Raw genomic sequence first — 26,459 nt, 5'->3', positions numbered from 1 at the left:
TGGACACATGTGCTCCACAACTTCCAGAGTCCTTTGGAATCCTGACTCAAAGATTAATTTTTTAAGACTATTTTTGCCGGATCTTCAAGTCACCAACTTTTGTTCTTGTTTTATGGGGTAGTTTTTCAACCCTTGAGCCTCCTGCAATAATGCAATTCGATTTCTATCCTCAGATGTTTGGTTTTACGTTCCATCATCACTAAGCATTGATTAAGCCTTAGCACAATACTTGATTGTGTTTACGACTTTGTTTCCTCAGGGGAAGGTCAGGCTTTATGACAACATCACTCTGTTAAAAACAAAATTGTTGGTGATGCTACTGACTGTGATCAGCTTCATTCAGCTTACAAAATTCTCTTGCTAGTTTGCTTCCACACAGAAAAAAATATTAATGGATGACATGGATCAGCACAAGTAACAAGAATCAAAAATGGACTTGGGCACCTGTGTTCATACAATTAATTACATTAATACTCAGCTTGTGTAGTCTTAGAAACACATTTGTCAGAGCGTTGTCTATCCCCTGCTGAAGTCCTTCTGCTTTGTCTACACTTTTATAAATATCCATCAGGGAAAAAAAGTTATGAAGAATCAGTAGTGTCCTTACCCATTTTCTTTTCAATCCCTTATTCCACTATTATTAAATTCCAGAGGTTGTCTGTGAAATCAGTGGGTCTCAGTTTACCTCCTAATAGGTGCCTGTATCCATCAATCCAGCATCATTCCACATTCTGTGAAAATACCTGGATGTGAAGGCTACACCAGTGTCCAGGATCTTGATGAAGGCACTTCAAAAGAGGTGTGGAGCTCTCAGCCTCAGCAGGATGACAACTCATGCCCTCACAATACCTATCCCACACCCATCCTAATAAAAAAAAGCATTTTAGGCTTGCATTTCCAGCTCCACAGAGATGACCCAACCAAGGCCACACAGCCTGAAGTTCTGCCTATAACCACAGAGTCACTCTCTGTTGCTTCACATGTCCCACTCATCTTCAGAAAAGTTTCCAAAATGATAAAAGGTCAAATGCAGTCTCTACAGGTTAACTCAGTATTAGTATCCTTTTTTTTTTTTTCTTAATTCCTGGTTCTTACACGACACACTACCATGTGACAAAATATGTTCACCTTCATATTTGGGGAGATTTTTCCCCATTTGTGTTATTTCTGTTCTCCACTCTGTTCTTTTTTTTTTTTTCCTTGAATTTTTTTCCTGTTCTTGTGAGGTTTTATTTTCTCAATTTGCCTCACTTTTAAGCATTTAATCATGGCACTTTGGGCTGCTGCCTTCCTAACTGGGACATTACACCTGATATTTCTTACATTTATTATACACAGAAGGCTCAGTAAGTCTGAGCTGTTTAGGCAATGCTACTATGTGTACAACTAATACCTTATCAATAACTAATATCAATATTATACATAATACGTATAATGCATGTTTATATGGTATTTAAATTACTAATACAGATAAATAACACTAAAAAGCACCCACCAAGTTACAAGCACATAATTCAGGAGATGGGGCTGCCATATCTGTAATTCCACTTCTGAATCCTCCTAAAAAGAAGCTGAAAATCACAGTTGGCAACATTTCTGGAAGGCAACAGTAATCCATAAATACTCCTTAATTTTCCTGTCATTGCAGAATTAAGCCACTTCCAGCTCACACAGATCTTACCAGGTGTGCTAAATTGATGTCATTATAAGTCATCAGGAAATACCCACAGAGACCTGTAGCAACATTTGGAAGTTTTGTTAAACAGCTGTGTGCTCTAATTGATTTGTATTATTTAAAACAGCTAAAGCAAGTTATCTCCGGATGTAGAGAAGGGATGACTGAAGACCCCAGGGAGATTTAACTCACAAGAAAGCCAATCACAGGAACTTCATTTGAGCATTTTAAGATTATTACTAGAGGAAGTGCAATTAAATCATCACCATTTATCAATTATCATTATAAAATACTATGCAACCTTATCATGTTAATTTATTTATGAGAAGGTAACTAGTTGACTTCTGCTTTTTGCAGTAATCTAGTCAGGAAAAATATTTCAAGATGCTTTCTCTGGAAATGAACATAACTTTCCACCATAATCAAAAGTAACTGTAAAAGTCCACATTTTACCTAAAATTTGCAAATGTCAAATATCACCTCTCTTTGCAGCTTGTCTCAGTTCCTGAGATGTATTTTGCTATAGATGTATTCCACCACAGAGAGTATACACCAAAATATAGTTGTATCAGAAATGTGCACAAGCCTGGCACCCTCATTTCATGAAATAAATGGAAAAAAAGTCCCAAAAAATCAGTAAGCCTTTCTTTTCCTGGCCTGCCAATCACAGTACAGAACAGCCCTAGTTAAAAGTTAAGTAACGTGCATGGACCCTTGGCAAACTCAATTTTTCTTCCCAGTGGTGGAGTGCTTGCAGCATCTAAAATTTGTATCTCTTTTGGAATAAAATCCTAAACCTTTTTACTCTGCTGCTCATGTGTACTGAGTGCTCAAGCCTGATTTGATGAGTTTGCCCAGTGACTTGCATTATAGGATCTGTGTCCCTGCAGGCAAAGCCTAACCCACATAACAAAATGGGTCAGCAGAAAAGCAGCAAGGCAAGACAAAACTCTGTATTTCAGTTCAGAATCCAGGCTCATTTGATGGAGAAAAACAGGTTTTTTCTTGTAGACCTGACTCTTGCTTTGATCTGAGGCTTGCAGGCTAGTTTTCATTATCTTCCATAATCTTCTTATTTAACAGAAAGTCACAATTTGCAGCTGGTGACTCTGCTAATTTCTCAAAAATGTTCTTCCTGTGTTTGCCACTGCACTCACAGTTGGCTGTATCACCTCTGTAGAGTGTCCCAGAATCAGATTCATCACTCCACACATTTTGCCACCCAAAACTCCTGTTTCTGCAGGAATTTGTGGGTATGTATCCCACGCACACCTCCAGTTATTAGATGCAGGACAGTTTTTTACTTTACTGTCCCTTAAGAAGCAAAAATAATCCCCATGTGAGAGTGACCTGATTTTCCTTTTGGCATCCACAACTCTGATTTCACACATTCCAAACATCCCGTTTATGCTTTATTCTCAGTAGTGTCACATTATTAAATTATGTTATTAAAACTCAATTTCCTCATCTTCATTCACAGACAAGCCAGGTAATTAATGCTTCATATGAGAAGTGTGTATTGCAAGAACCTGCCAGCTCACAACTGGAATTCAGACACACACAGCAATCACCAGAACACCCATGGCTTGGTAGGTTCTCAGGAAGCTGTTGTAAGATAAATAATAATCTATGGCTGCAAAAATAGGAATGCTGCTGGTGTTCCCATAGCTGAGCACCACCTACAAACAGGCATCCTGTAATTAAACTGTGTTATTTGAATTAAGGCAGCACCTGTAGGACCCAGTGGATGTTACATCCTTGTCATGCTGCTGTGGAGAGAGACCTGAGCACCTGGAAACAGCTAAACATCAAAAAATAGGGAAGGGGAAAGGGGAAAGGACACGTTGGTATCTTGGTTTGATGGGACAAAAACTCCCACCTGCAGAGTCTCAATTCTTTGTCAGATTTTCATGTGAGACCTGGAGCAAAGGGAAGACACCAGAGCAACCAGCTCAGCCCTGAGCTCTGTGGCAGTATTAGACAGCACCAACTTATTTTTGGATAGGAAACCAGTTTTCCCTTGTTCAATCCTGAAGGTTGCAAGTCTATTAAAAACACAATCTTTTTTGGTAATTTGATTACCAGACAACCCATGACATGTTACACTGATATGTTTTATTTATGTAAGTCTGCTTTTGTATTTACACAAATTCACAATTACTCAGAAACTGCCTGAATTTTTGAGGACTGGCTCTGGAATAGTATTTTAAATGTGAGATACTGTAAAATCAAAAAGCCTCAAATTGTGAACACTTACATATCCTTCAAAATCCTGGACTGAAAGTATTGCTAGTAAATGGTTCAGCTCAACATGATATAGACATTTTTTTAATTAATTTTTTTTCTCCTGTCCAATAAAGGAATAAGGCCATTGAGGATCCAGGCATATACTGTATTCCCAAATTTCATGAAGGACCAGAGGATTCTCACCTGCTGTGTAATAGTGTCCCAGGGCCCCTCCTGCAGACGAGCCTGGTAGGATGCATGAACACTTCCCCATATTTCATCCAGACTTAAAGGCTTTCCATCTGGGGGAAGAAACAACCAACTTCAGCCTAAGCTCTTAAGCATGCTATATCTGCAATACACAACAGGAAAATTAAAACTGGTAAGGGTTCAAATCCTGACTGAAGGTGCACACTGAACTAAAATTCCCTGTTCCGTTTTCTTGTCTGCCACCTGAGAATAACAGTTCACTGTGCTGATTGCAAGGTGTGAAGTGTAACTAGTTTTGTGAAACAAAGTTTTGATAAGGTGGATTTAAAACCACAAAACAGCATCATGAAGAGTCACCAACTGTAAACATATGCAACTCATAGTGAGAGAGTGAGGAAAATCTAGGGAACAAAATTCTGCAGAGTTTACTGCATTTTGGAGTGTCCACAATGTTTTCCTGAGCTGCATTAATATAGCATTGGTGCATCAGGTTTTTAGCTGTGATGTTAGAATTACACAAAGATATTAGTGTCAACCACTTAGAAAATAAGCATGTCTGTTTCTAAGGAATATTTGTTTATGGCAAACAGAGTATTTCGATAGACTTTCAATAAGTAGCTTCATCTTGGTATTTATCAGGTGTCAGAAACCATCATCCTCTGATAATCAGTTTTATTCTACTAACAATTGTATGCCTGTAAAATAAAAAAGATTTATTCACACAATTAACATCTGAATGCCATGTTTAGACACAAGTTCAAACCAGCTGCCTACAGCCTGTTTTTTCGGCACATATTTATAAAAAAGCTTATGAAGTTCTGAACTTATTTAAGCACAATATAGCAGAATCACGTGGCAAATGAAGTATCTGAGGGGGTTACAGCATATTAATCAGCTTTTCCATGCCATCCTCATGAAGGTTAGACCACGACATCCACTGTCATGCAATGAAAGATACCAGAGAGAGAGGTATGGAGACATGTCTAACATTCACAAAGAAATTAGCTACAACAGCATAAATTTGTCTTAGAAGGATGTATTAACACTCAGATCACCTGTGTGCAGGTGATATGAAATGCCATGCACACCTGCAATTTTGCTCTCAACAGAGAAAGTCCAAGTGTAAAATCTACAATAACACATGTTCTGCAACATCTGATCTGCCACTCTAGATTGTGCCCTGTACACCTTTGTCTGAGAATTTTTATAATGACACTCAGCAGATTCACATACACATGGAATGGATTACTCGGACTGTTAATCCCATGTTTAGAAATTATCAGAAGGTACTTAAATATTAACCATGTTATAGATACAAACAAGTTTTGTCTTCACCACAGGGTGAACTCATTCTATTCATGAGCTCCCAGACTTGCTCTGAACACAGATCTGTATTCTTTGGGTGCTCTTACCCCCTTTTTCCAGCACTCTCACATGTTTAGCAACCCTGTTAAACATTCTTGCAACCCACTGAGACCTCAAACACCCAGCTGGTCTGACAGAGCAGTCAGTAATTGTTGCTGCTGGCAACAAGGGCCCACTGTGGCACCTGCTGAGCCAAGCAGCCTCTTGCCTTCCTGCCTCTTTTTTTTCCCTGGGATGGAGATGAATGGGGAAGTTCAGCCAGAAGAAGAAGGAAACAGCAGCACCAAGCCGTGAGAAGGGGCAGGAGAGGAAGGTGAAGGCTCCAGATTCACCCATCCATGCATTTATTTAGTCACCATCCACCCACAAGGACACAGCTTGCTGTGTGTCCCAAGGCTTATCCCAAGTCTAGCTGGCATAGTTTTATTACTTACACTGTTTAGACGACAACAAACTTCTGAGAAAAGCTTTTTGACTGCCCAGCTGGGGTTAACTCGATCATGTCACCGCAAATAAGAAATAGTTAAAAGGCAGAATACTGAGTGCCCTCTCACAGCAGCAAGGTGAGGCTGTCAAACCACACAAGCTGCAGTTCTCAGCTGGACCTTAATTTCTGCAAAGAGCAGAAATTCTTTAAGCAGAAAAAATTCCATATTTATTTTCAGAGAAAATTTTCAGGTTTCCCAAGGTGTTGTATTCTATTTTCTTCATGTTAAGTGAGGGCATTTAGTAATTTCAGAGATTCCCAATTAAAAGCTTTCAACGACTGCTAAGATTTTCAATTAAAGGTTATTTGACACTCTGGGTGAAACAGTGCACAAGTTGTTTTGAGACTTCATTTTGATGCATTTCATAAAGAAACAATCTCAAGATACCATTGCCAAAAGAGAAAGAAACACTCATATGGCTAAAGAGAATATATGATCATAGAAATTATTCAATTTCAGTTATGTCCAAAGCCACAACAAAACCAGTTCTTACAGGATATGTTCTTTAGAGCAGCTGGGTTGCTGAGAAAGGACATGGTGGTTACATGTTTTTGAGCTCAGGAAGCAAATCAGTATTCTGGAAAGCACTTCAGTCAGGCCCAGTGTGGTTGTGAATACAGAAAGTCATGCCTTCAGGGCTGGAGGAAGTTTCCCTATCTCAGAAGCTCCCTCTCTCTAACCACTGATTAGCATGGTTTTTATTGGCAGGGATTTAGCTGTCACTGAGCTGAGAGAGTATTTTGAGCAGGTCAGCCTGAAAACCCCATTTCTTTTCTCTTCTCTAGAGGAGTGAGGGTGCAGTCCTTGATGACTCCCATTAGTCCTGCTCTTTCATTTCAGTGTTTAGCCAGCTTTCATGCTGCTTCCTCTGCCTTTGCAGGAAAAAGAAGTGTGAGATGAGCCATTATTTCCTCTACACACAGGGCGATTCCTGAATGCTGTGCTCATCTGTACTGCTGATACCTCATTGAGGGTTTTCTAATATATGGCAAGAAGGTTCTGAATGGCTGGCTTCAGATGGGGATGGTTCAGGAAAAAAACAAAACAAAACAAAAAAAACAACAAAAAAAAAACCCACAAAAAAAAAAAAAAAAAAAAAAAACCAAAAACGAAGCTCCTTGACATCTTAAAGACTAGGAAAAGAGGAAAATACTCTGCTGATTAAAGAAAGCTTACTGGACCTAGCTCAGCCCATCTGGCTGATGCCAGCATTGAAGGGGAAGGATAATTGCCTATACCATCTGTCTCCAAGAGGGCTAATTGCTGACATCAGATATCAGCAGGGGTTCATGCATTTCTTCAACTACCTATTTGGTAGTCTCAGAAGCCAGGGAAAGAAAGAAGGGCTCTGTTTCTGGATGGTATGGCAGGCACAGGGCTGATTTTGGAGAAATTAGTCTCTGCCCTGAGCTCCTGACACTTGACCATGACTTCAGCAGGTCTGAAATTAGGAATATATGCCACGTGGAAAGTATCATGAGGCAGTGAACAGGGTTTCTTATGTATATACACACTGCCTAAAAAAATCTTCTTGTACCCTATAGTGTTCCCAAACACCTTTCCAGACAGCCTCATCATGTTTAATCACTATTTTCAACTGAAGTACTTGTCCTTGCACAGAACAAGATCTTCTGGGTAAATCCATCCCCTGAGACTACAAAAAAGTTTAGATGTCTCTCAAAATGTTTTAGGTGTGTTGCAATCAAAATTTCAAGCCTTACCTTAAGGTGTACCACCTTATGTAGCAAACTTCACCTCACAAACAACAACAAAAAAAAGGTATAAAGATGAGCTCAAGAAAGTCAGTTATTTCATCCAATTTAGACAGCAAGGACAAGACTACAATGCAACTTTTTCCCTTCTGAAGGAAGAAGTGATCTGTAATGCTTGAACAAAACTTCTAGCAGAGAGGAGTGAATTCTGGATGTCTTCACTGGCACAAGCTCCTGAGGATGCCAGCTAAGCTGGAGATCACAGGAAAATCCCCCCCAGCAACTCTATGGGGAGCCTTTTTCCTAGGAGGGACTGAAAGACCAGGCAAATGGAAGCTGGACTCACATGCAACAGGAGAAAGGCAGTACTTCATTGATTTCATCATTCTAGAGGATTTTGTAAAGTGTCTGTTGGGAGTGCAGATTTGGACAGGCTGGCATCAGCTGCTGTTATACAAAGGGAGGAAGTGAATACTACAAAAGCCCTCAGCCGGGTTGAACAGAAGAATTATTGTTTCCCAGGTGTGATGGGCATTTCAGGCACTGCCAGGGAGGAAGCAGAGCTCTGAACTCCAGCTCTGTGCCCTGCTCTGGGGAAGGCAAGATGGGGCAGGGCTGTGGAACCACTGGAAGGATTACTGTTCACCTCTACCTCCCACAGCCAGCTCTAATTAGCACAGGGATCAGCATGGACAGGATCCCAGGGGAACCAGGAACAGCTCACAGGAGATTTGGGAGGAACAACTCCTGCAACCTGTCTTCTAATAATGGTAGGAATTTAGACTGGGAAATTGAGGTAAGTCTTGGGGAGATTGTTCCTTGATTAGTGCAGGTGAGTATTTCTGATTATATAATGCAGTGAGTATTTCTGATTGTCTGACAAAGTGAGGAGCCCATCATATGGACTATTACCTCAAAAGGAAAAAGCTCAGGGCATTTCCCAGAGTCTTCCTCACAGCAAGTTTGGGAGAAGACAAAGGATAGTCTGCTCAGGTATCTCAAGTGATTGTGAGCACATGCCAGCTGTACATTTCCAAAAATCACACTGTGGGACCTTCAGACAGCACAGCACAGGCAGACCAACAATGTGCAGGGAAACACAGAATTCTTCATTTTAAAAGTAAGCTGCCCATAATTAAAATCAGAGAATACCAGCTGGTAACACTGTAGGAAACACAGTTACTGCCAGAATTTTGTATCCTGCTCCCTTCAAGAGTCAGATATTGTTATAATTTAAAAGAGAATGCAAAATGCTGAAGAGAACCCAGGTGACCTTTGGAAGCATCTAAAAAAAGCCCTTGCTTTCCATTGTGAAAGGTCCCCAATAAGTGTTTTAAAAGGTAAATTGTACTTGTAGGAGCAATTACGGTTCTGTACTGCGAGGGGAGCTGTTGGCACACAATACCACGATTGTGCATTAGATCATCCACTGCCTCCTGTAATATCCACTTCCAGCTATAAGGAGTCATGTTTCAACACCTCCGATTCCCTGGTGCTGACAAGCTAAACAACTTGTTTTGTCTCTGTGAGCTCTTCTCTGGTGATTAACTGCTTATGGTGAATACTAATTATATGGAAGTACAGTACAGTAGAGATACTGTCCTACTTCCTCTACCTGCAGCGTCTCTGTCCTCTTCTGTAGAGACACTGCACTATAAATTCAGCAAAAATCAAGATGAAATTTTTCAGGACCACAAATAGGCTAACCCGTCTCTCACAGCAAAACTACCTTTATCTTCCTGTCTGCACAGTAAGTTCAAAGGCAGAACACTGAACGTTTGTAAATGCCTGTAATAATGCTGGAAATAAATTTGCAACAGGATGTGTGCAAATGAGTTTTGGTGGTGGTAAAGGCAGAGCAATGTCCCCAGGTCCCCATGTCCCACTCTGAAAATTTTCCCCAAATTATCCATTCCTGAAACTAAAATCTTCCCAACAGGGAACCTACAAGAATTTTGCTCTTCAGTTTTGAATCTGAAGTGCTTTTTGAAACGCTAACACTGCAAAATTAGAAACCATTAAACAATATAAGGCAGAGAGTGATTAAATCTACCAAACACATTCAAAGCAGCTTAAGCTACTTTTTAATTAAAAAGGAGAAGATATCACTGGCAACATTCAGACATCTTTATCTAGATAAGGTTAAGATATTATTCAAAACAAAAAAAATATGCTGATCATAGAATCATTCAGGTTGGAAAAGAGCTCTAAAATGATCGAGTCCAAGCCTTAACCCAACACAGGCATGCTCACCACTAAACATTGTCCCCAAGTGCCACAAGCTGGTCCTGCTGGCCACACCACTGCAGGCACAAGCCAGGTGCCACTGGAGCACAGGCACACAGGCTTGGGGCAGCAAGAACAGAGCACAGCCCGTGCTGCAGTGTGATCACTCCGTGCCTGCCTGCAGATTAAATCAGTGACACCAGCACTGGCCTCCGTGGGAGGCTGAGTGTTCCTCCTGCCTCCCCTGACAGGATGGGGGCTGAAATCACAGTGGCTACAGGCAGGGAGCAGTGGGTAACAAAATGTACATACCAGGATCAGACTGTTTCAAGAGCCAGCTTCAATTAAAAAAAAAAAAAAAAAAAAAGGTCAATATCATATTGGTATTATTTTATTTTCCCTGAAGCAGTGAATTTCAACAGAAAACAGCATATATTTTAAAAGACACATTTAGATGCCAGCCTTGGTGGCTCAAATTATGGCTCAAGCACTGTGGTTACTGTCCACTCATTGCCCAGCCCAGTTTAAACCTGCAGCACTAAGTTTTTGTAGAAATTTCAAGAAAAGAACAAGAAAAATGACCAACAGTTTCAGTCAACCACAGGCAAGAGGCCAGGAGCCAAAGATCAGCCTCGTTCAGGCTGAGATGATATCATCTCCACACTCCTGGAGCTCTGAGTCCAGAGCACTGAAAAATTCACCGGTGAGCAGCTTCACCTCTTAGTCTCTTATTACATCTCTTCCTCAACTTGATACAAAATTTTCAACATCTGCTGCACCCAACACATTGAGTCTCTGCTGGCCTTACCCAAAAAGCATGCTCTGAAATACAGCACAGGCACTTGGTAGCTGCTGGAGTAGAGGACGTGGTACTCATAGCGAACCACTTCTTCTGTGCTGCAAGCCCCAGCAGCCTGGGATTCATCCACGGGCTCCTGAAACGACACACAGTGACCACAGCAACACGTCAACCCCTACTTTTGTGCCCAGGGAAGCTGTCATTAATCCAATAAATGTGCAGAACAGAAATAATGGCAACCGCCCCTTTCATAGCACTGCTCGTGCAAACTCCCAAAGGGATTTTTCAACGTTAGCAAGAAAATCAGAGAAGTCCAAAACCTACAAAGCATCTCACACACTTCCTTCCACAAACTGTGAACCATTTGCAAGCCTTTCCAGAATTGAGACCTTTCTAAGCTGCATTAAGGCTCTCTCTAAAAATCTTCATAGCACAGTAACTGGCACAATAAGGGGACTACAGCTGTACCTCTCCTCATTGCATTCAGTATAGACCATTTTAGAAGTGTATCCTTAAATAATCTGGTTTTGCTTGCCAAAAGACAAATCAAATGTATCCACCAAAAAAATCCTCTGATCTACTTTCTTTAAAGGCTCTTTGCCAGGAGTTGCTTTTGCTAATAATATAATATATACCATATAATGTAATTAAAATAATATCATAAAACACAATAATAAAACTGAGAGGGTTTGTTTTCCCCCCTGTTCGTGCATATTCCAGGTGTAAAGTACTAAAGTTTATGGTAGATTTGAAACAAATCAAAATAGATTAAACTAATTGCATTGAGATATACCCCAGCTGCAGCACAAATTTCACAACACTTCAAATTAATATTCCAACAGTGCTAAGCACCCAGTTGTTTGGACTTTTCTAAAAGCTGTCATAACTCAATGTCTCTGAAAATGGAACCACTAAAGTAATAGCGCCATTAAGATTAAACATAAGAACAAACTTTCCAAGAAGACACTCTGGGTGTGGACTTGTTCAGTGCTCAAACCCCCAAATTTACATGCATGAACTTAGCAACCATAATGCCCCACAGGTTGGGTGTGCATTTCACAACTTGGATATTGCCAAGCAACCCTGAATACTGGCTTGTGGTATCAGTCCAAGCAAAACAGAAAAAGACTGAGCAGAAAAGAAGAACCAGCATCCTCTGAACACTGTGTTCATACAACACACCAGAAATTTAAAGCTATTTTGCATTTTTGTCTCACATCCTTAGTCAAGTCAGCAATGGATGAATCAATATAAGAAGAAATATAAAAACTGATGAACTTTAACAGTAATGACAACCAAGATATTTTCAAGGATTTTTTTACCTCATGTGACTTTCCCCAAATTCAGTGTTAGACACAGAAGTGTTGCTGAGGCAGAGGGACAGAAGTTCACAAATGAAAGCCCAAACCTTGGGAAGCTGCAGACCAAGGAACTGCCCATACATTTTTTGGACATGAAGTGAGAATAACACAGATGGCCAAGGAGCAGAGGTTTCCTGGTAAATCCTAGGTGTCTGCTGGAAAATGGTTGATTTTTGCTTATGGGGAAACAAGTGGTTAAAGCACTGAATGGGAATATTTGAAAACATGCTCTCTTAACTTAGTTTTAAAAACTGCATGTGAAGAGATCCTAAAGTAAACTTGCAAGAAGGACAGTGATGATTGCTGTTCCTGAGGTCACAGCCCAGATAAAGACAGCTATGACATGCCCAGTTCCCACATACATGAGTGACAGACCAAGAAGGGGATTTATTTTCCTCCTCATACAGGTGGTTATATGTAAAATACAGATTAAAAAAAAATCAAGGAAAAAAATCAAGTTCTTCTCTATGTAGTTCTGAATTTTCTTTAGAATTGATTAATACTTCAGTAAGAATAGCAAAGGGGACCATCAGCAGCCTATGGGGAAAAAAAAACAAAACAAAACAACAACAACAAAAAAAAAAACCAGCTACGGTTTTCATGTGTGGTAGGGGAAGAGAAAGAGTCTGTGCTCAGCACTGAGCCTACATGGTGCTTCTGAGGCATTAATGTTTCATCAGATACCACGGCCTTGCCTCCTGCTTAGTCACCAGCTTACCCTGCCCTAAAAGATACTTCTGGAAATGGCAAGACTACCTGTTCCTCTGCTAAATACCACAGTTCTAGAAAAGAAGAAGAAAAAAAAAAAGACTGTCTGCATATACTGCATTTTGTATATAATGGTAAAATGACTAATTTGTGACTATTTTAGACCTGCACACAAAAGCAAATAGCTGAATCCTTCTCAGGGCTACTCTAATCCCCCGTCCTCTCAGTAAACAGCAATTTCACGTTTTCTGATTTAAAAAGACACATCATTGATGTGCAATTGTGCTCTTTACAGTCCCTGCAAGTACAGCCCACAGTATTTCTGCAGGGAAAGTACATTTTGTAGCTTACAAGTTTTGATGGTATCTCTATAGCTGATGAGATGAACTTCGTTGATGAGATGAATAAAATGAGTACAGTCATTTTAGGTGATCTTGGAAACATCTAAAACTCTACAAATGGCTCACTAGAACCAAGGAGTCTCAGACAGTTTTATATCAGCCTACAAGACTTCATTTTTACTCTTTAACCAGCTACTGATATAAGCCATAAATACAAAATACAGGTGTAACTTAATTTTAAAAAAGCAAAACTCACACTTTATTTTTATATATGTCATGATAACCTGTTTTAACTCTTTCTTTGAATAATTGTTCTCATTTCCTTTTTGTATTTGTATGGTTCTTCTGACTGTTTTTGAGCTAATGCTGAATTTTAGTTACTGTACTAGACAACACTGAAATCAAATTTAAATTTGGATGGTTTTGTAAATGCAAAATGTTTTTGCTGCAAAACATTCACATGTGGCATTCAGATGCCACAAAACAAAAACACAAACATCAGCCTTAAAAAAAGTCATATGCAACACCAACCAAAAAAGGCATTTTAACCACACTGCAGTCATTAAAAGTGATACAAAGAAGCTCGTTCCGCACATTTTTTGCTTCTGATTTTCAACTTTACTTGCATGCCTGCCATACTTCAAGTTAAAACTGTGAATCCAGGGCTGACTGGCTGTTTCCTAAACAAATTGGGAAGCTGTCATCAGGAAGCATCTGCTCCTCTACTGCTCTCAGGTAAAATCACTCCCGTGCTATCATAATGGTCTATTGAGCAGATGTTTAAAAGCAATGTATGTTTTAGAAAGAAGATAAGCAGCAACTACCTAATTAATTACATTAGTTCCATCATAAATGAATTAGCACTGATTTTAATTGATATAAAATTGTCCTCAACCTTTAAGTATCCCCAAACCAAATTAAGTCAATTTGTTCCTTTTAAAATGCTAAATTATTTAAATCAATAGGTAAGAAACACTGCCAGGTGACATTCTGCAAGCGAAATAACATATTTGTACTATTTCAATTCCTCTTGATGAGGAAGGCAAGTGTAAAACCCATGGTAACAAGTTAATTTGACAGCAGGAGAAAGCTAATTGTGGTTTTGGGTAGTGTAGTGGCACTAGAGCAGCAGGGAGGGGTGGGTTAAGGTTCCTTTGGAGGGAGACCAAGGAAAGGCAAGGCAGACAGGGTAAACTGCGATAGTGACAGAATTGCCTAAAAAAAAAAAAAAAAAAAAAGGATTTCTCCGCTGACACCAAACATTTTCTTATCCCCACCTCACCTGCAGAGCCCCACTGAACCAGACTTTACTGCTCAGCCTAAATTCCCTTTGAAATTAAGAAGCATGCCCCATTTTGGGGGAAAAGGTAAGAGAAGTGGTGCAAATAAACATTTTTCCTGGATGTCCAGACACTGTTGCCTTTCTCCCAGGTCCCAAGCTCCTCATTTCCTCTCTTGCTGCCTTGGCCTCTTGTTTACTCCTTCCTTGTCCAGGCTCCTGGGAGATGCTCCTGCAGGAACAGGGCAGGACTGGGAAGAGGTGACACAGGCACAGGTACCAGCAGTGCTACTTTTAGGAAAAAGGAGATGCAACCCAGACTAATGAGCAAATTTGCCTTCGTTGCTCACAGTGCATTTACACCTAAATTCATTTCAGCCTCTAAAGCTGAAAGTGCGTTGTTCTTGCTTTCTCTTCAGAGGTGCAGAGCCACCAGTGAAACACAGGAACTTCCAGGAGCAGCTCTCTCAACACTTTCCCCATGGCAAACAGAGAGATTTGAGCATGGAAACAGAACGGTGGGACAGTGTTCATCAAGGACAATTACGGCAGAGGTTGATGAGCAGGGTGTGGCCGTGTGGTGAGATCCTATCTCTGCTCTCTGCTCTCCTCCTGAGTGTTCTCCCAGGCATTCAGACCCCACGTTCTTGCTTCAGCACCCACGGGTCCGGTTTCTGCAGGACATTTTCCTGCAGGTTTTGGTCCCTCCTCTGCAGGATCTCACTCCCCTCCCAAGCCTGGCACAGCCCTGAGACCTCCAGACTTCTGCCACCATCACTGACCATGCAGAGAGGGGTCACAGTGGCCAGCGAGGTGACCCTGCCTGGGGAGGGGGACACTGAGTGCATTTACTGACTGTCACTGCTTTTCATCACTACTAAATATTCACACTGTGCTCAAATTTACAGGCTCTAATCAGAAGTAGCCCTCTCTACCACAGCGTGTAAAAATGCAGATATCTCCCTGAAGAACTTCCGTGCAATATGAATGTTGCACAAAACCCTTTACCACCACTTGCACCATTTTTATGTGCACTGATAAACTCCTCTCTTACGTGAAGAACACATGGGGAATCCAACCACTTCCAGGTGCTTTCTAGTGCTGACATCACTGGTGATGGATGAGAAAAACACAGGCAAAACAGAAAAGGTCTGAAGCATAACAAAGTTATCTTATGGATTTATTTCCTGTGTACAGCTACAAAATCCTCCCCACTGTCTTGGGCTTCTCACAGTTTAGTCATCCAAGTGAAGAACCTGTTAAATACTCGATAACAGAGAAAGCAAGTGGCTCTTAAATCATTTGGTGATGCCTGAAATACCGTGTGAAAGGAGCTTTCTTTAGCAAGACACAGCTGCCCTGAAAAACAACCATGTCACCAGAGGAATCAAGGTAAACAGGTAGTAGATCCCTGAAACATGTCATTTTCCAAAGGGAATACTTCTGACTGAACTCAGCAGCCCAGCCATGACACTATGAGAGCATCTAGTCGTTTTTAAAGTAACTGTTTCCCAAAAAAAAAGTTTGCCCCCTCTGCAAGCCTTCTGTTGTTCACGGCATACCAAAACACCAAAACTAAGAATTGCAGCCAAAAAAGACATGGCATATAAAACTGCAGTAGTTCCTCATGCATGAACAATCATTTCTAACAGCTGGAAATTAGATTTGTCTTTTGATTGCTTCAAAACCACTATCACAAGTGAAAGCAAAGCCTTTTCAAGCAAAAGAAGCAACAGACCGTGAAAACAGAACAGTTGTGAATTTTGTCTTCACATAAAGGTGGAGAACTGTTACAAAATCACTCCTCATTCTTCCTGGGTTGTCACAGGTCCAAGGAGACAGAGGGACATAGCTCATCTGTTGAGGGAAGATGGACCAACCCAAACTACCTGTAACTCCTGAAAAGAAAGTCCCTCTGAAGCTACAGGCACAGACCTTACAGAACAACAGAGCAGCACCCCTGGAACCACTTCCAGTCCTCCCCAACAATGTTCTATGCCAATGTCATCTCTCAGACTGAGGAATTCACAGCAGTTTTCTTTCCATGGAGGTATGGTGGGAAAAGGAGGAGTTGGAGATGGTGGCACATGTACCCACTCATTTGTGCCACCTGCCTTTCAGTAACAATCCCAGGATCCCAGGATCACCAAAGGTGGAAAATCCCTCTCAGACACTGAGTCCCAGCTGTGCCCAGTCCCCACCCTGTCCCCAGCCCAGAGCTCTGGGTGCCACCTCCAGGAATTCCTGGGACACCTCCAGGGATGGGCACTCCAACCCTCCCTGGGCACTTCCAGTCCCTGAGCACCCTTTCCATGGGGAAATTCCTGCTGCTGTCCACCCTGAGCTCCCCCGGCCCAGCCCGAGGCCGTTCCCTCTGCTCCTGTCCCTGTTCCCTGGAGCAGATCCCAAATCCCCCCGGCTGTCCCCTCCTGTCAGGGAGTTGTGCAGAGCCACAACGTCCCCCTTGAGCCTCCTTTTGAAGGATTTTCCCATTATTTTTGTCATTATCTTCCATTTGCACAAATTGGAGTAAGCTACTACTTTGAGGTTAAGTACTATTCCGCAAGATTATTGCTTCTTTAGAACTGAAGTGCTTCCAGGACTGGGCTCTGTGCTTTACAACAAGCAAAAAAAGGAAAAAAAATCCTACACTAGAAGACAACAGTAGCAGTTCAACTGTATTTTAGGTCAGCTTTATTTTTTTAGAACAAGGATTATTATTTCTGCTTTGTGAATCACAGCAGCAACCCAGTTTTGGCCACGCTTAATTCAACAGGGAGACTGACAGCAAATGCCTACAAACCTTTACTTTTTAGAAGACAAACTCAAATCCTCATTAATTTCTCAGATGGGAAACTGTATGAAAACGATGCCAAGACTGACAGACAGTGTTTAACAGTAATTCTAGTGAAAAAGTTACAGACAGAAATGCTCAAATTATCACAAAATCTGGCAGTGTAAAAACAAGAAATCTGAAATTAAGGGGTTGCAATTAGAAGTGGCAGCACTGGTGCCCGCCCAGGACACTCCAAGGGAACAACTGTGACACTGGGACAGTGACTTACTGCAAGAAACAGAATAGCTGGATGCTGCCCACTTCAAAAAGGAAATGGCATCTGATTAAGTTAATATCTGACAAAATGATATATCTTGAAAGTTACCTGAGATGCTAACCTAAGATTGGCCATAGACTGTATTAGATAAGCACAACCATTAGAAACAATAATCATAAACAATGTGGCTTAATTACAACTGGCTTATTTGGATGTGAGATCTAATCCTCCTAACTGTATGTTAGGGCTAAAGCACATGTGTTATTCTTTTATTAAGAAAACAGGAAGATGATACTAAATTATAATGATCTATTTCACCTTCAAAATAGCCTGAATTTAAAAATTTTAGCTATCACTAGAAATAATTACGGGATTACTCAAAACCAATGTGAAGTTACTCCTAAAATCTCCAAAAGAAAAACTGAGTTTGTTCCTACAAAAGACAAAAAATGATAGCTCATTAGGATCCACTGATTGCATTTGGAAATACCCAAGTATAATAACTAAATTCTTTAATGGAACGGGGACAGACCCTACCAAGTCAAGTATGTTCAGCTTTTGCCCACTCTGAAAAGCTGTTTATTGTATTCATAAATGATAAAATACAGATGCACTTACCTTCAACTCTGTAATCACTGTTAAAAAGGAAATGCAAAGCTCTGAACTCAGAGCAGGTCAAAAGCCCTTAAGCTCATTTTCAAGCAAAATACTCTCTAAGAATATTCTAAATAGGAACAAACACAAAGTTATCAAATGTCACTGATCACAAACACACCAAACGTACATTGGAGACATTCATAGTACTGAATTACTTCCTTTATTAGTCTGATCTCAAATGAAAACTGACATGGAATGTTACATGGTATTTTCAATTTCCAGAGATGTGGTACATCATAAGTCTTGATGCAAACATAACCACTTGGAATTTGATTTACAATTCTTTAAAGCCAAGTACAAAATCTGCATGAATTATTGACCATGTTTTTGTCTGGAATGACTCTTCTAACAGTCTCCATTCAAACTGTGTTTTATTTGACAAGAAAGCATGGTACAGAATTAAGAACACCCAAGTATTCCCACTGCTGTATGTGGTGGAAAACATGGGATCAGCAACACCCAAAACACAATGACCAGACAATACCACTGTGGCAGAAGGGTTAAAAAACATCAAGGATGGTACAGATGTACATAACTGCACTTGGCCAAGCTCATGGATTCTTACAAAAACATTACACATCTGAAAAATTGGCATGATGGCTGAATTGTTAAATAAATTACTCTCATTTCAAGGAATTAATTCTTGTAGTTGAATTGCTCAGAACTAGGTGGAAGGACCTCAAGAAACAGTTCTGTATGTTCTGTATAGTTCAATAACTATATCAAATTTCCCCTTCAAACTTTATAGATAACCTACATAAAATACTTTAAAGCAATGAGCAAGTTGTTTCAAAAAATGTTCAAACTCATTGTCCCACATGATGGGAAACAAGAAGCAAGGAAAGATTAATTGCACACACGTGCAGAGAAAGAGCCAGAACGTGGCTCTGACTCTTGGGACATTTTATCTGCCTTCATTTCCTTCAAAAGCTGCTCTATAATTTATTCCTTCAACTTGATTAAGGTATCTCAGGGGTTATTCCATATACTTATCCCCATTCGCAACTCACAGAAATCATAGCTAAGACAATGAAGTACAGACTTGGTTAAATTGCTCTTGCTTCTTAAAACTGAGATATTCCAAGTGTCCTGAAGGCATTCAATTCCAAAACAGGAAGCCACAGAGGAGAGCACTCAGTAATTCTAATCATCTGCAGATCTCTTGGAAAGTATTTCCCTAAATATTTGCTGAAAGAACCTTTTTACTGTTTTGCATGCTGCTGCTTGCACCCCAAACAGGGTCCCACAGCAACATATTTACTACTTAAATTGTCTCTGGTTATGTAAAGGAATCAATCTGAAGACAACCAAGATCATGCTTCCCTAAATATTAAACTTCAACCAAGTGCAAAACCAGGGAATATGGGGAAGGAAAAGCAACTAAAAATATGTTAATACATTTTAAGATCCTATATGATAGTTTCATTCATAAGGCAGAGGCTACAAATGGCAGTGTTGCACCAAAATCAAAGACTAGTTAATTGACTTTTTTTTCTTAACTTCAGTTTATACGTTTGTGCAATAAACAGCAACCCCTGAAGGAATAAGTTTAGAATAAATGCCTGGTGTCCATATGATATTTCAAACAGTACTGCTGAGGTCCCCATTCCATCATGTTTCAGGTAAAAGAAGAGTTTCTGGCTTAGCAGAGTCTGTAAGTAACATGTGAGCAGATCAGGAATTAATGACTGCAGAAACCAGCTCCCAGATAAGATTAATTCAAGAGGACTCCTTCCAATTTACAGAAAAAAAGGCTTATGATGCCTTTTTATATCAGTCTGCTTGTTTTCACACGCATCTACACACCTATGCACAGTGTGAGTGCAGGTATGTGGAACTCTTTTTCACAGCAGACTTCTTTCCCAGAGGACTCTGCTTAGGATTTTATAGAATCATGGAATCATTTAGGCTGGCAAAGACCTCTTAAGAGCCCAAATGTTGATTAGGCATCCACACAAAACATCTCAACAAAAAGACACCATGGTCACTCATATTTACAGGATCCTGGCAGAGTTAGGGTTTTAAACCAGGAAAAGTGTTGCGAAAGATTTGCCTGTTACCTAAAAAGAGAATAAAAGCACAGATGAGGAGATGAGGAAATAGCAAGCCATAAACAAAACAAAACAAAAAAATTTTTTTTTTGATGCAATATTGGTACTATTTGTTCACCTACATTTCCTGAATTAATAAACAAAAATATTGTTATGTGGATTAACAAAGTTCTAAGCTGCTTACATAAAAAAAATCTGACTCACAGATTATAGTTACATAGAAGTAAAAATACACTAAGAGAGGAGCATACATGATATTAAGTTTATTTGACTGTTGGGTCTTGCTCAATCTCTCAAAAACAACCAACTGCAAGACACCAAGTCAGGTGGGAATCTCATCTGCCATCAGACCGGCAGAGATTATTGAAATTTTAATGTCTTGAATAGAAAATCAGGAGTGTGCTCTGCTTTCTAGGACCAGACAGGAATTTTACAAGTTCAAGAAGCAGCAGTAAGGATTTTGTAACAGATCTTTGTATGGGGAGCAGGGAAATGTGTTCTGGCCTGCAATGTCCAGGTGACCACAGAACAGGCATTTCATGGCTCCTCCTGAACTCAGCATCTGTTCAGATACTGCCTGTGATAAGTTTCTAAACCAATGTTTAGATTTTTTTAAATATTTGAGAAATAAGGAATATAATGAGTTAAAAATAAAAGAATTTGAATGGGGAAGGACTGGAATTTGGAAGAGGATTAAATTTATTTAAATCAGAGATACAAAAATGTTCTAAAATTTACACTCTGAACTACTGAAAACAAAATATAGGATAAAACTGTAGATCTGAGTAAATAATCACCTCACAAATTCATACTAAGAATATGAAAAGAAAACCCCTGACAGAAAACAAAAAAAGAGGTATGGCAAGTAAAAAAACTCTATTTCTTGAAGCCTAAGTTTAAAGGAGAAAGTAAGAACTGCCAAAATTCAAGTGGTATTTACAAATGGCAAAAGGGATTAGAACAATTTTTGAAGGGAAGAATAATTAATCATAGAAAGCTATGTAGAAACTGGATTAAAACTTAACATTGGTTTGTCAAAGAGAGAGCAAGCCAAAGGAACCTGATATCTTCTCCTGATAACATAACTGAATTAGTGGACAAGGAAATGTAGGAGATTCAATCTGGCTGGATGCAGTAAAATATTTGATACCAGGCCAAAAGGGGAGCAGTTCTTTAAAGTGGAGAAGATGGGGATTATGTTCAAAATGTGATACACAAGAAAGTGGAAAAGGGGGAGAGTATAATGTGAAAAGCTAAAAAGAGAATTATTGACCAGGAGACAGTCAACTAACAAAGCACTTCTACAGCTGGACTGTAAAGTAATCTTAGTTACAATATTCCTCCACAACCTGAGCACAAAAGCAGGAGATTGTTGACAAATTCTGCTGATGATACAAAGCTGGACAGCCCAGTCAATAGAGCAGGAGATGGAAACCGTGGCAGGAAATGGAGTTTATAACACGAGCACTGCCACGCTGAGATTGCCCACGAGCTGATCTCAGCTCTGCTCTCCCCCTGCCACACCAGTACTGACAGGGACAGCAAATCACAAGACAAATGCCCCTCATTCCCCAGTGCCACCAGGGATCCCACACACAGACCTCACTGCCTCAGCCCTGATTTACGCCCAGAGCAGGGAGACAGAAATGCTGAGACTCCACCATGTGCTGCCATTCCCACCCCACCACAAAACCCGGTACCGTAACATTTGTCTTTTTCTTTAATCAATAAGCAAGTTAAATACGAGCGCTTTTCACAGGAAAAACCTTCTGGTCCGAGATGGTAAATATTAAAATAGAAAATGTCAGAATTTCCGAATTAAAGTGTGCCACATAAATCTGAAGTGGCTGGACACTCAGTCTGATAATCCTGGTAGTAGTGTGCATTAGGGCATTAGTGGGAAAAGATTTTAAAAATAAAGCTCTGCTGGGCAATGCACCAGATTACTAAACTTGCTAAAAAAAAAAAAATACTTTCAGAAAAGTTTAAAACCGTGTCACATTTTCAGGAGGATTAATCTGAACCTAGACAAAATACTTCATTTGTCTAATTAGAAAACTAAGTTCCTGAAAAAAAATCTGAGTTTGTAGAAAATGGGTTTTCTACTCAGAAATTCTCTTAATGTCTTCACCTGTACTGTAGTATCCACACAGCACTAAGCAAAAAAAAAAAAAAAAAAGAAAAGAAAAAAAAAAGGGCATGCTCATTAAAACTGCAATCATAACTTGAAAATGAGAACAAATAAAGCCACATCATAGATAAAGAAAATCAATTTATTTCATATCGGTAAATTAAAACATGCAAAATTAAGCTAGACAGAAATTTAAACCCACTTTTCTTGTTTTTACTATCAGCCAATTTTAGGGTGGGAGAGGAATGCAGACCACTACACTAAATACTGATCATACAAGTTCTGATGTGACATAACGTTTGTTCTCACAAGACTATGTGTAACACAAATATCAAACAGCTCTGTCCTGAGGGGTTTTGTTATCCCCAAAAACAGTCTTTATTGATATGACTGCTTTTTTAAGCTGCACCATGCTTGCTTATCCTACAGCTCCACCCTTAAAAAAAAGTTGGGCAAAATTTTCAGCAATAAACTTAAGAAGACCAAGATACAACAGGAAAGACAAAGTCCTAAACAGACTTTTGTTGTTTAACACAGGGATACTTGAAAGGAAAGTAAGCATTGCAATGCAGTGAAGGATTAATTCAAGGTAAAGTTATTGCCTTAACTGTTTCATTGAGCATTTTAAGAAGATTTTCCAATACAAAGTGACAATACAGAGCTCATGGAATAATCTGTATCAAGACAACTTTTACAAAGTTATTTTGTTCTGTTTGTTTCTACCCTCTACAAGCAAGAGCTCCTGGAAAACGGAGACAAAACAGTGAAAAAAAAAGTGAAAAGCTTTGATCAAAGGTACATCTCAAATTCACAACAGAACAGAGTATAATTTAGTTATCCTGATTCCCTACTGAGTATTTTCAAACATTAAAAAACCCCAAAAACACCCCACAAAAAAACTCAAAAACAACAGCAAAAATCCACCCCAATTAGTGACTTTACAGCTCACTATTTTATTAAAATAACTCTAAAACTGATTCTGTTTATGAACATTAGGAACCTTTCAAACAAGTGATGGCAGTGAAGTACTCAACACATACTCTCATATTTTAACTACCTTTGTTTCCAAATCCAAACATTCCAAAATTAACATCAAATAGTACCAGGCTGTAATCATTCCGTGGTAAGTACCTATGTATTTTAAAAGCCCCTTTTAGTAACTGTTTAATTTTACAATTGAAAATGGTAAAAACCATGCTCGATGCTTCACCACAGGTGAGGAGAACCTCTAATTAGAGGACAACATTATCAGGTTTCAGACAACCTTGGAACACACCCTGGCAGCTTCATAGCTTTTACCAAAGCTAAAAACTGTGTTTTGAAACAATCTAACAGATGACTTTTTCAAATACATCAACTCTCTGTTCTAAACACCTGCTTAAAAACAACGTCACTGCCAAATAGTTCTGTGAGCTATTAGACTTACTTCCAAAGGATGGATACCCTCACATCAGCAAGAATTCCATTTTCAGCAGCCTCAAGGAACAGCATGCAATATCAACCAAAGCTGCAAACACCAAAATTTATTCATTTTTTCAGGTAGTGCAAGACTTTTACCATGTATAACCCAGGAGAACGCTACAACTCTGTCTGTAGAATTAATATTATCGTGCTAGTAAGTAACTTCCAGTGTAAACCCAAGATGCCACAGAAGCAACAGTAAATGCAAGATTTGTTTGTATCTTTCACTTCAATAGATAATGTAAACACTAAGAGGGTTAACACTTTTGAAAAATTTGTCTTCTATTCAAAAAAGCATTAATCACAGAAATAGGTGCCAAAAGCATACTTAAAACACATCTGAACATATTATTTTCCCACATTTTCCTCTGTAGAAGAAAATACCAGTACTTTATATAGTCTTTGGAAGAAAGACGAACACGGGAAAGAAAAAAGAAACATTAATTTTATAACAAGAACTAAAAATACATATATTTCCTTAAAATTATGAATGATGAGCGTGTTACACAGGGCTGGAATCAGCTTTCCAAAACTGACTGGCCAGCCATGATGCATTTGCTTTGCTCCATTTTGTCATGGCTGAACAGAACTTCTGTGTCTTTCATCCCTTTAATATTAGGTGCTCTCAGAATAACTGGGTTTTTTTTTGTTTGTTTTTTTCATAACCACACAAGCATTAAAGGAATTGCTTATACTACATATATTAAGTAATAGACATAGAACCAAACCAAATTTACAATGGGCGAAGGGAAAAATCACATGTTAGACAGAAATATATAACTTTGCTGAACTAAAATAGAAAAAAAAATAGTGATATTGAATTCTTAGTTATGGAGAAAAGCCTCAAGGAAAAGCATACGCCATGTCAGGAAGTGAAAAAAAGTTATTACAGATTTTAATTTGGTTTTAAGGTGTAAGGTTAGAATCTGTTGAGTTGCCAATGTTTAGCACAGCTTACTTAATGCCCATTCTATTTTATATATATATCATATAAGTCTTTGTCTCTGATACTTTACACAACAACCTCTTCAGTCCCATGAACTCATTCCTTTGAATAAAAGCAGTGCAATCACATCTGTACCTGTGCAGAAAAGCAATTACTCTGTCTGCTCGGAGCCCTGTCATTTCCATGAGGAAACATGACAGTGTTCATATCATTGCTATTGATTGCCAATCACAACTGGGAACTGTCTGAGTCACTCAGACAAAATTAACCTAAAAAGAGCATATTAATATTAGATTTTATCACAAAAAATTATAATTCTGTCATCAGGGTTAGCTTTTTTTTTTTGTTCAGTATAAACCTCAAGTAAGGCACTCTGTAGAGATGCTGGCAGGATGTTTTCCTGCCACCTGAGAGACTCCAGGTGCTCATGGACCCCTCCAGTTGGCAGGAGGCTGTAGGAGCTCCACAAAAACCTAAACTTATCTCAAGTTCTATATCCCGGCTGCTTTCCTGTTACACATCCTCCTTGGAGAACACTGCCTGTCAGTTCTGCTCCTTTCCAACACCAAACGACTGACAAATGAAAACAAATTCCAGCCAGGAAAGGAAAATACTGTTCCTGGTAACAAAGCTGGAAACAAGATTACCAGGAAAAAGGCAACAATCTAAAGCTATGAATAATCTAAAATTGTGTGTGATTAAAAATGGCATTTTTAAAGACCGGAGTGTTTCTCTGCTTCAAGATAAACCTTGGCTATAAAGGTGAAATAAATTACTAACCTTGCAGCATTCTCCTTCTTTAATCCATCAGGACATAAAAGAAGAAACTCCTAGAAGAACTGAACATGAAAACAGAACTTGGGAGACAGCTTTTTAAAAGAATAAAATTGGAGGGATTTTGAGGATCACACACTCTCAAAATCAGATCCCAGGCTTCCAGGACCCCTTATCTAGGCCAAACGTGAAAATCCCTCTCACAGAGCTATGTAAAGATGAGGACCCTGTTTCACACAGGGAAAATATTCATTCTTGTGCAATCTCTGCTTTGATTTTCCTGCTCTCCAAGCAGAATCTGATTTTACACATAATATAAACAAAGGCAGTTAATAAAATTAACTCTAAATGTGCACCTACAGAATACACAAATGAACAATGTTCTTGTGAAACAGGAGGCTAAGGGACCTCCTGGTGATGAAGTTCAGGTATCAAACATCACAGAATGCCTTTTTCTAGGTTTATATAGTTTTATCTGCAAACTAATTGACTTCAGGATACTATTGCTCCTTTTGGAAAGCTATTTCAGCATCTCACTTCTCTGGTTCTAGTGCATGTTTATCCAAGTTCCATTTGTAACTGTAAATTCTCATGCCAACATGATAGTTTGGTTTCAGGAGCTTTCTTTCATTCCTTGGAATTCCAATCTTTTTTTTTACTCAATATATTAACAGAGATAAATCATATTTCCTTCTATGCTTTCTTTTTTTAACACTACATAAGAATTCTTCTGGTCTTTTCTCTTTTTCCCAATCTGATTTTTCTAATCAACATGAAAAAATCCATTCCATTTTAATTCTCTTTATTTTTTGTTTCAGTGGGAGTAGCTGTAATTAAACACACAACACAACAGACAAGTCCTCAACATCCTTATTTAATACCAGTTCCATCAGAGAGCAACAGCCAAGCCTGTCTTTATTTCATTCATGCCCATGAGCAGTTCACAGTAATCCTATGATCAACTAAAACATCCATTTATTTCTCTTCCTCAGTAAT

The 26,459-nt window shown here is 39.3% G+C and overlaps 1 protein-coding gene across 1 annotated transcript in view; it reads right to left on the bottom strand.

The window, feature by feature from the left end:
* ATG10 (autophagy related 10) overlaps positions 1-26,459 on the bottom strand; it is a 58,625-nt gene that overhangs the window by 12,430 nt on the left and 19,736 nt on the right. Inside the window, exons 3-4 of the mRNA XM_062513222.1 lie at positions 10,711-10,837; positions 4,106-4,203 (exon numbers count right to left, since the gene is read on the bottom strand). Of these exons, the coding sequence (XP_062369206.1) occupies positions 4,106-4,203; positions 10,711-10,837 (225 nt within the window). The remainder of the gene's footprint in view (positions 1-4,105; positions 4,204-10,710; positions 10,838-26,459) is intronic.

The sequence above is a fragment of the Cinclus cinclus genome, chromosome Z (assembly GCF_963662255.1).
Source record: "Cinclus cinclus chromosome Z, bCinCin1.1, whole genome shotgun sequence".
NCBI classification, from domain to species: Eukaryota; Metazoa; Chordata; class Aves; order Passeriformes; family Cinclidae; genus Cinclus; species Cinclus cinclus.
The sequence above is the reverse complement of the archived record's forward strand: the minus strand, read 5'-3'. Positions and strand labels throughout refer to the sequence as shown.